Source organism: Monomorium pharaonis, chromosome 11, assembly GCF_013373865.1.
Source record: "Monomorium pharaonis isolate MP-MQ-018 chromosome 11, ASM1337386v2, whole genome shotgun sequence".
NCBI lineage: Eukaryota > Metazoa > Arthropoda > Insecta > Hymenoptera > Formicidae > Monomorium > Monomorium pharaonis.
Genome location: NC_050477.1, coordinates 16,643,803 through 16,655,314, shown reverse-complemented (window position 1 = coordinate 16,655,314; position 11,512 = coordinate 16,643,803). Strand labels below are relative to the sequence as shown.

Below are 11,512 nucleotides of genomic sequence, written 5' to 3'. Positions count from 1 at the left end.
AGAGTTTGTGCGGTGGCCCTTAGCGACTTGGACGGGGTGGGTGCGGAAGGGGGGGCCGAAGGCCCCCCTTGCACACCCCCCCGTGTGTGTGTGTGTGTGTGTGTGTGTGTGTGTGTGTGTGTGTGTGTGTGTGTGTGTGTGTGTGTGTGTGTGTGTGTGTGTGTGTGTGTGTGTGTGTGTGTGTGTGTGTGTGTGTGTGTGTGTGTGTGTGTGTGTGTGTGTGTGTGTGTGTGTGTGTGTGTGTGTGTGCAAAGCATTCTCTGCACCACATGGGTTTGCGACTTTCCATGCAAAAGATTAACAAAATCCTTATACTTCCATGCACTTTCATATGCATTTGTATCATAATATATTATATTGTTACTAGAAACCATATGTAGAAACTGCTTGAATTTGGGTACTTAATATACCATTAAAATACAAGGGAATCATTAATTAATAGGTTTGTTCGCGTTGCTTGAAATCCTCAAAAATGTTTGTACTTGAAACGAGATAAATATGTATCTGGGCGTTGGAAGCAATGTGAACAGACCCAATGTTTGCCTTTAAACGAGCTTCCTGATTGGTCAGTCGCGTAAAATGTATTTTTGATTTCCTGAAAAAACGAGGAACCACCAAACGTTTTGAATACGGTACCAAACATCACCAAGCGACGACCAATCGATTGAAAAAAAAAAAATTAAGAAAAGTCAAAGTGGGGGGGCTAATAGAAGAATTAAAATTTGTTTTTGATTTCCTGCAAAAACGAGGAACCACCAAACGTTTGGAATACGGTACCAAACATCACCAAGCGACGACCAAACGATTGGTAAAAAAAAAAATTAAGAAAAGTCAAAGTGGGGGGGCTAACAGAAGAACCAAAATTTGTTTTTGATTTCCTGAAAAAACGAGGAACCACCAAACGTTTGGAATACGGTACCAAACACTACCAAACGACCACCAAACGATTGGTAAAAAGAAAATTAAGAAAAGTCAAAGTGGGGGGGCTAACTTCGTTGAGCTGTTGTCCCTTCTCTCTGCTGCAGGGCGGCGGACATTAGTTTCTCTCGACGGGATCAGATGGCGCTGGACGGCATCAGTCTATGTGAAAATGGAGCTGCTCAAGTGAAGGTGGACGATTCTGTGCGCGCGTGAGTCCGAAAAGTACTATTTTTCGGAAATGTGGCAAGATCTGGGCGGTCTAGAGAGTGTAGGTGTAAATACTGGTGCTCATCAGGTTGACCAGTTCGGAACAAGTTCAGGTAAGGAATTGATGGATAAATAAATACTAAGTAACTGGAGCTAGAGCAGAGAATCGAGTCTTTCTCCGTGACAAGAAACGCACGCGCGCTCTCCCTCTCTCTCGCTCTCACTCTCACTCTTACTCTTGCTCTCCTTGTCCGCCCCGTATACGTTACGTACCCTGCTACACGCATAGTAAACAAAACGAAACGCCGTGCTGTCTAATTTTTCTTTGATAGTTCCCTCGCGTTTGTCCTTCAGCGTCTTGCTCTTCCAAGAGGATGCTTCTTCCACTGTAGCAGCCTGTCAGGGAAATTCGATGTCGATGCGCGCGAAAGGCACGACTATTTCTTCTATCTCTCAGTCTATTATAAAATCTTGTGTTTGTAATGTCGAGCTGAAGAATAAATTTATTTCAACTAATTATTTCTGAGAAGAAAATCTTGCTAGAGGCATATTTATGTCATTTTTATTAGCGATGTTCTATTAAATATTCTATTCGATGTAGTAATATTCCTATACTAAGAATATTCCCTATAAGCGCATAATATTATTTAATATTGTAAGTATATTCTTAGAATATTAAATGTACATTTAATTTTCTAAGAATATATTTAAAATATTTATACTTAATATCAAATAATATTATGCGCTTATAGGGTTAAGACCATTCTACAATTGCGTAAACATAGTTGTAAACATAAAGTTGTAAAAAACTAACCAATCACAAATAATTATTTCTTTTGTGATCGAAAAATGATCGACTGTGATTAGTTGATTTCTTACAACCTTACGTTTACAACTACGTTTACGCAATTGTAGAATGGCCTTTACAGAGAAAATATCGTAGACTCCTTTAATTTATAATTAATGAAACTTGTTTGTATTTAATATACGTTTAAGAGATGTCCCAAATCAGTCGTGTTTTTAGGAAGAAGGAACAATTAATATTCATTGTTGATCGATTGCATGTCTCGACGCGCAGAGATAGGACCGTTATTGTCGCATCACGTCTCGAGTTATAATCGTACTCTTCCATCTTGGCATTCGATTGTCACATTAGCATACTAACTAATGCTAACCGAATTAAGTTCGAGTCTGAAGGATAAATAATATCTGCCTTGACAAGAATTCTTTGTATTCGGTTGAATAAATATTAGCAAAAAAAAAGAAAAAACTGGCAAAGTCACAACTGTCGCCATACGACTTGGATTTACGACCTTATGCAGTTTTAATTTCAAACCCCTATTTTTAGATCTTTCCGTAAATTGTTGTTAACGAGGTTCGCAACGGAGACATGACATTGATTTCGATTTGTATAATCATCCCTTCCTTTTCCGATCCCTTAACGGAACGATTATTCGCGAGTGCGTTGCGGAAAGTTTGCTCTCCAAGTTTATCTATGTCACCTCGCAAAATTAGGGAGCAAGGGCATCGAAATGCACGTTCGCATTTTGACGCTAGCAGTGGATCTATTTTGTAACTTAATGACAATATCTATTAAGAATTACTAAATAGTGGCCTACAATCGATACCTTTAATTCAATCATTATTTTATGATTGTAGAATTGACTCCCGAGCAACAAAAGATTCTGTTAGATATAAGGCGAAAGAAAACAGAATTGCTACGCGAAATACAAGTGAGTATGCTACTTCGCCTATTTTATTTTATTTCAAAGTTGACATTTCTCTTAATTTTTATTATTTAAATAAATTGTAAATTGTAATACACGGAAAGATGTATGAATATTAGAGTTTGGGCATTTATCCATAAAATATAAATAATCTACATCACGTGTAAACTATATATTATCTTATAGATCATCTATGTGAACAATGTAGTTAAAAAAATTTTTTTTAATTGTCGAAGAAAAACCAGAAAAAAGTTTTTTTTGAAAAATTTTTTGGGGAAAATTGCTATTTTTCTATGTAAACAATATATTATTTTTTTAATGTTTAGCATGTTAACGCGATCCAGAAAGTTACGTAGTTTTATTTTTATTAAAATTTTTGTTTCTCCTTCCGTCTGTCTCTCTCTCTCTTTCTTTCTCCGCGCGCGCGCGTGTGCATGTGTGTGTGATATCCTATAGAATATCGTATGTTGTATGTCGGTGTCGGACTCTATAAAGCTTGTGCCACAATACACTGTTTGATTTTTCTCTTACTTAACAAAATCTTAAATTAAAAATACTTTAAGAACAAAAACTTTATAAAAGACTAACCTTAATTTAACCCTTTATATGGACCATTCCTTAGTTATTTAGATTGACAGAAGCAAATGTGAAAGATTTTACGAAATCTCAATTTTTCCAAATGAATTTTTCTATCTTTGAAAAAGAAATCGAAAAAAATTCGTGAAAAAACCAGTTTTTTTCTAAAGCTTTTAAACTAAAATAAACAATAATTCGTGGTTTATAAAAGATTCAAGTTTTATCAAAAATTGCGAAAAAATTATCTCTTTTATTACATTATTTTGGTTTTTTTATTTATTTTATTATTCTTTGTTAACCCGCCCTCCACTCTCTAGATATACTCTTTAGTGCCTGGTGTGCCATATTTGATGCCGTTCATTTTATAATGCTCTTAAAACTCGTCAGTTAACAATATTGTTAATTTGTCATGTTAGTTTCATTAATCCATCATAGATAGAGCTTTGATTGTTGACAAATCCCGCTAAATGTCACCTGCAAGTTTAAAAATCCAATATGGCGAAAGTTTCTCTTAAGAAAAACACGACGTCAGGATCTAAATTTCGGACTTAAAGGGTTAATAATCTTGTAACATAAATTTTTTTTTCTATGTTCAGTTTATCTGTGCAGTTTTCATAATTTACATTGTTTAAAAGATTTATCAACAAAATGTAAACAATACGTGTTAATAAATAATCCATGTAATCTTGAAGTTAAATCCTCATGAATATAATCAGATAATACCATAGAGATATATACACGAGAAAGAGAGAGAGAGAGAGAGAAATAGAGAGATTTGACAAATTTCAAGATTCAAATTTCTGACGATATATCTTATCTATGGATCGGAAATGATATCATTCGTCAGGAATTTTTATGAATATGTAGAATAAAATGACATATTCTTTTAACGATAAAAGCAGAGTTTTGTCGTACGTTTCAAGATTATATCTATATGAATTATTTACGTATTGTTTACACATTTTGTTTACACTTCTTATATAGATAATACAACCTAAATTATTATAAATTGGATAACACGATAAAAAATTTAGTAATTAAATTTAAAAAATGGTTAATGCATTTGATTTTGCAAATTTTGATAAAATAAAAATAAACATTAAAAATATAAATTTTACTATTTCTGAATCTTCTACGATTTGTCAATTATTGTTTGCATAGATAATGTGTAGTTTATATAGTTTACATTGTATGTACGTAATGTATATACATATATACACTGGCGCAAAAAAAAACGAAACAAAATTTTTGACCGATTTTTAGGCAATCTTCAAACCCTAAAATGCAGTGCAAATTTCAAACTCGTGTGCAATCAACAAAAAACATCATATCGACATGTATTTTTTTTTTAAATTGCTTAGAAAAGAATGAACTTTAAAAATCTGAATTAATATTAGCAAGATTTTAACGAGAAATTTGTGCAAAATGATAACAAACTTTTACTTTTTTTATTTAAAAAACACATGTTTGGTTTTCATGCGATACAAAAGGTTCGCACTTAACAAATCAAACTTTTGCGTAGGGATTCTCAAAGTAGAGTCTTTACCCTTTAATTTAAAAAAAAGTACATGTAATTTGGATGATTTTTCGCAAAGTTGCATCACTTTGAAGATGCCTAAAAATCGGTCAAAATTTTTGTTTCGTTTTTTTTTTTGCGCCAGTGTATATTTATTTTATGTGTAAATTTCTTATTTAAAAGAATGTGAAATGCCGCGTTTATCGCTCGTAGATGCTTTAGATACCAAGTGAGTCTGTTTTACCGATATTTTGTTCCATTGAATAAATCTGCGCGATGGCACCACTTGAAAGTTCATTATCCTCCAATTCTTCGAAAATGACGATAAATATCTAAATTTCTTTTAATAAGTCAAGTAAATAAATAAACAAATTAATAAATTTTAAAATAAAACTATTGATGATAATAATAATAATAATAAAATTATTTTAATTATTAATAATAAATGAACGTTTTTTGTTGAAAAAAATTATATAAACTTATTTAAAACAAATACGGAAAAAATACATTATTTTATATAATTTGTCGCGTTTGTGATTAACGCGATGACTGGATCTATAAGAACACGTATCTGTACACAGCCAGAAAAATTCCAGGATGTTCTTACGATAAGACTGTTTCCGCAATGCCTGATAGACTCGCTTACTCATCTGTTTGTGAGTTTATATCTGTTTAATGAAACAAGACATCATGCGTCATAACCTCGTAGATTAAAAAAAAATTGTAAGTCACAACGCACAAGTTCGGTATATTTCGCATGAAAATCTTGTTGGCACATTCCATTCTATGCTAAATTTGAATAACGTGCTCTCTCGTTTATGGCCTCTACAATAGCTGGAGTAAGCATGGAGTAAGAAGTAGGCGTAAAAGGGTTAATCCAGTGTAAGAAAGCTGGCGTAAGGGCATAAGCGAAATAAATTATTTTTATTTAATCTTACTCTTACTCCTGTTTTTCTTAACGCTCGGTCAATCACAGCACAAAAGGAAATTACCTTACTCTTACTTCTTACTCCATACTTACTCCAGTTATTGTAGACCAGGCCTATGGAATCTGTGAGATAGCAAAACAGAATCGTAACAGAGCATCAAACGTGTTTGTTGAGTATGGTTGCCGTGACCGAGAATGTACTGCGATTTACAACATGTCGAGGAAATATCATTTAGTGTAAATATCAAGCGGAAGGAATCTTTGAGCAAGTTTGTCACAGAATGCACACACACACACACACACACACACACACACACACACACACACACACACACACACACACATATTAGCTCGCGCTCTCGTGATTTTCAACGTCAATGATGCGAAACTTGTACCCGTTTCGAGACAATTGGTGCAGATTCAGAACCTGCTGCTCATGTTCATGGAGTTGTCTATCGCTTGGTGTACAAAACAGACATCATCAACAGGTGATCAACAGTTTTTATCAATAGTATTTCTTCTATCAAAGATGTGTTAATACTACAGCGGTGCTTTAAAGATATGAACAAGAAGTTACTCTTTGTTAGTTTGTTTTGAAGTTAGCTTTTGATAAAGCAATCTGCATATCGAAAAATTTATATAATGTGTTAAGTATTTTGATGAAATTATATTTTAATTTTATTTATTTAACACATCCAAGATGACTCAATCGTAGGGTCAAAACCTGTGATTGTAAAATTAATTTCAAAACAATTATTGCACAATCATCCATCACGACTTGTGATAGTCTTTATTTTGTTTGTTTTAATTGACTAGTCTGTAACATTGATAATAAAAATGCATTAATTTATTAGATTTCTACTCGCAAACCGACACTCGTGATCGGTAATGAATAAACTTGGTGTGTGTGCAATTAATTCATTATCGCTAATCAGTGGCCTTAACAAATTGCCATGCACGAAATAGATATTTACGATTTAATTTAATATTTTAGAATAAATAGCTATAAAATACACACATGTATATGCATATGTATATATATATATATATATATATATATATATATATATATATGTACACATATAATATACACATAGAAAGCTGAATAGTATAGATTAGCCGCGTTCCTACAATGTTTGCAAAAATTATATTATGAGAAATATGTGTTGATAGATTCCTTTCTCTCGTTTTTTTCTCCTCAGCTTCGACACAAAAATATACTCTCAGAAACTACCGAGATAGCACAAAATATTTATAAAATATTTATAGAAGGAAAAATATTTATGATAAATATTTATGAAAATATTAAAAATAAATATTTATGCTATTATTATCAAAAAATATATAAAATATTTCGAGTTCATATACTATAAATATTTTTCAGTACATTTTAAAAATATATTCTATATATTGTTGATAATAATTTTTGTATCATTTCTAAATGGTTTATGAAAAATAATTATATAATCTTTAAAAAATTTTTTTTTAATAAATCTGTAAAATAATTATGAATATTTATGATAAATATTCTGTGCTATCTGGGTACATTTCATTCTTGATTTGGAAAAACTAATAATAACGGTATATTTTTGACGGAGAAATCTTTTCAAAAACATTATTACGCATACAAAAGTGATTACGAAATCGATCCTTTAAATGGTACCGTTATTGCCGTAATGTTACTTGAACGCTTAGAAATTAATTTGATTTTTCAAAGCTGAAAAACATAAATCTTGTATTTCCGGGAATCATAGTAAAGAATGTGTTAAAGATATCGCAATGTTACGCGAACGAAATGTTTATTTGATCTTGTTTATCGAAGTTGCATGGTACCGTGGTTCGTTGATACGGCTGGGTGAGGTAACTCTGGATTGGTATCGCGCGGAGTGACGCATATTTGATAAATCGTGTGATGCGGCGGTAGCATGGCGGCACGAGTAATTTCCCGAAGAGGAAGCAGACACGCAACTGACTATTAGCTGGCACATCTATTTCGTAGTAGTGTCAATAAGGTAATGCCACTTAGGCGCGCGGCACGCTCTTTACTCCAACGATTGCGACGGTGTCTCTAAATTAGTGAGCACGTGAAGAACGCCGATTCTTTCGACCCTGCAACACGTGTAGCAGGTAGCCCGTCGTCGAGAGAAACAGAGAGAGAGAGAGAGAGAGAGAGAGAGAGATGAATCATCGATCAAAATTCAATATTGTGAATAATACTGTGATACAGTCAGTGACGTGATATCGTTACAACTTTATCGATGCGAATTTTATCAGATCTTGGCGTAACTCTTGGATAATCTCATAGATGTGTCAGAAAGAGAAAGAAAGGGGAGGGGGAGAGACGCTTCATGGAAATACATACACGCGGTAATTGCAAATATTTGTAGAGGAGTGTTAATCGTGACCGCGGCGAGGCGCCAGCGTGCGGAGCCGCAGCCCGACAGAACCGCCGCTGGAATCACCAGAACCACAGTCGTGAGGAATCGCGTAACGGTGGCTGACGGTTGACGTTGCTGACGGGACTCATTGGTTCTGGTACGATCCAGTGCGGTCTGTTGCGGTCGCGCGGCCGCGTGAGCGCGCCCGCGCGCGCGCGCGCGCTTGCCCGCGATTTGCGGTTCCTCGCTTTCGAAACGTTCGCGCGAAAGGTAAACAGTTACACTGTATTCATCCTCTTCCACTTGAATGCGATCTCAAGAGTACATGTACGCGCGAGGAATTTCACTTTCTCATGGTGCTTGAAGGAGCGGACGTTAGAAATAAGTGTTGAAATAAGTGTACCAAAAGGTGGGCGCGCTTGCACACGCACACGCACGCGCACGCGCGCGGGTCGTTGCACTTCCGACCGCGTGCTCTATGTGCTCCATGCGCGCGACCTTTGTACCTCGTACCTATCTTCTCGGAGCGTTCTTCGACGCGAATGATGTCGTTCGATCATACCGGAGACTATGGTAAACGCGGAATGCAAAGCGAGTGTTGTCGTTTAATCGAGAAAGTGACAACCGAGGAAAGTGGTAACGAGTGAAGAAGCTCTCTAGCCGCGGCGGCGACACAAGACCACAGATCTACGATCACGAGAATGATCTTCACCGGTAGATCGGTAGACGCTCTTGACGAGATGCGAGGCACCAGTGGCGCGAGTGGTAGTATTATCCAGCCAGACAACACGATCGCCGGTCGTCGAGATGTAAGCGCTGTCGCTATCGCGGCCGGATGGTTCTCCAGTTTGCGGAGACCCGGCAAGAGGAAGAAAAACTATCAAAAGCAAGCCAAGAGCGCCTGGGACCTCACCGTCTTGTCCACCGCCACGGTCAGTGTATTATAAATACGTAAAAACTGATCACGACGTTTTTGCGATATGTAGGAATTATTTTGTCAAAATCGGAGATGACGATTTACGACCGAGCGAACAGGACGAAAGAATCGACATGGCGTAGCGATACGCAAAAGTACCGTAATCCTTCAAGGTCGATTTGTGCTGACTCGCCAGATTTATTTCGAGATCTATCATTCAGAGCTTAACCGCGCTGCGTTGTCAAACAGAATATTGTTCGAAATATTCAATGATATTTAAATTTGTTGAAGGATACATTCGTACAACATCGTAAACTTTAAATATATCAAGTTGACCGAGATTTGTAGAGTAAACTTTAGTATAATGGCTATAGTTCTTTAAAATGCAAAGAATATACTTTTATTTTTATTATTTTTTATTAGCATTTGGCATATTACTTTATTGAAGCTTTTAAAAAATCACGTAATACTGCCGACATTAAAGAGAAAATACTCAATAAAAATTTAGAATATTATCAAAATACAGTAACGTAAATATTGGCCATCTTTCCTGACTTTTAGGGAAAAGATGATCATAATATTATGGAACAGTTAGCCATACATATATTTTATATATTTAATATTTTATAAAATAATTAAAAAGACTTATAATTTAATATATTTAGTTTTAATTTCATCTAAAATTTAATTTCTTTAAACTATAAAAAGCAATTTTTGAAATATAATTTTCAACTATAAATAAATAAAATACATGTTAAAACATGTATTTTATTTATTTATAGTTGAAAATTATATTTCAAAAATTGCTTTTTATATAAATAAATAAGAAGAATTTGTTAACGAGTATATCAACTTAAATTTTTTAATATTTAAAAAATAAGCTATCTTACCCAAACTGGAAAAAAATGGTCATAACATATTTTTAAAAAATAAAAAGGGATATGAAAGTTATAATCACACATTACAATTTATATATTTTCGTGTTTAACGTTGATTATAATAATGCCATTGTAATTTATTCGACGTTGTGATAATTTTTACGGTGAACACATGAAAAACTTTACACGTAGTCAAAAGTAAAAACGTGATATAATATTCAAAATACTATTATTTTGAATAGTACGCACATTTACTGTAAATATTTATTATCTTTGAAAATCACCACAAAAACATCATTTAGTTTAGAGAAATTATAGCCACCTATGGCCACCTATAATATTTCGTATGGCCTAGTTTACTCATTCATTCTCGTAAATCGTGAATGAAACCAAAGGTGGAAAAAGTCGCGTGCAAGTTTGAGTATAATTTATTATAATTTTATAAGAATGAACGTTACTTCGTTGTTAACGACTTAATTAGCGATTAATCGCGAGAAAGAGGGAAGGTTTCGCGTTAAACTTTCTTTTAATTTGCGATAAAATCAAAATATTCGCGTCATCCCCATGACTCGTTTCAGGGTCAAGAATTAAATGCGAGATAAATCGCCGCTTCTACTAACGTAAGATTGCACGCGCGTAATGACAAGATCGAAGTAAAAACGCCTAATAATTATCCCATTCACGGGGATGACAGTGAATTTGCGATCCGCAAATATCCGAAAGATTATCGAATATCTAACGCAAATAATTTTTCATGAAGGTAATATTAGTTCGCGTTAGTGTTGCAACGCGACGAAGAGTCGTTACGAATTGAAAATCGCGTAGCCCGAGTCAGAGGGACTTATTTATAGAAGGAATCGAGAGACGAACCAAGACGGACACGGATGTCCATTCGCTCGTCGCATATACATATATATGTCGTACGTACGCGGCACCGATACAAATGTGTCCGAATATAATACGACGACTCTCGACAATTTAGCTCGAGGATATTATGCTAATAATTACTACAGTAGCTTGACAGTTACATCATCTCGAGGGCGATGAATCGAATCCATCCTTCGATGGTCTCCTTCCCATCTCTCCTTTCCTTCCTATATCCCTTCCTATATCCTTTTCTATATTCCTATTTATTTTACGATAAAAGAAATTAACTGGGTCAGTAATACGTATGATCGAACCGTAGTTCAAATTCGATGATAACACGCGATAGTAATAATATGGAGCGAAAGTAAATCGATAAATACGTATACATTTAACGCTAGATTTAAATAGCCTACTTTGACACGTCTTTCACCCGAGGCATACGTATTTATCCGCTAAGAGGGATAAATATAATCCCTGTACAACGATAAACGAGGCGAGAGTTTGACCGGCTCGACCCATATATTCTCGCGAGCGTGCCGTTAAGAAAAAAGCCAGGTGTAGTCAATTAAACGTCGCCCGGTTTATGCGAATTGTAAAT

At 34.8% G+C, this 11,512-nt stretch overlaps 1 protein-coding gene across 3 annotated transcripts in view; it reads left to right on the top strand.

The window, feature by feature from the left end:
* The first annotated feature begins 1,059 nt into the window (after positions 1-1,059).
* LOC105834807 (cytohesin-1) overlaps positions 1,060-11,512 on the top strand; it is a 30,666-nt gene continuing 20,213 nt past the window's right edge. The window contains exons 1-2 of one of the 3 annotated variants that reach the window (XM_012677568.3): positions 1,060-1,241; positions 2,788-2,861. In XM_012677568.3, the coding sequence (XP_012533022.1) occupies positions 1,160-1,241; positions 2,788-2,861 (156 nt within the window). In that variant the 5' untranslated portion in view covers positions 1,060-1,159. Of the gene's footprint in view, positions 1,242-2,787; positions 2,862-7,847; positions 9,186-11,512 lie in introns of those variants that run through there. The other 2 variants (XM_036293585.1, XM_036293586.1) reach the window with 2 other exon arrangements.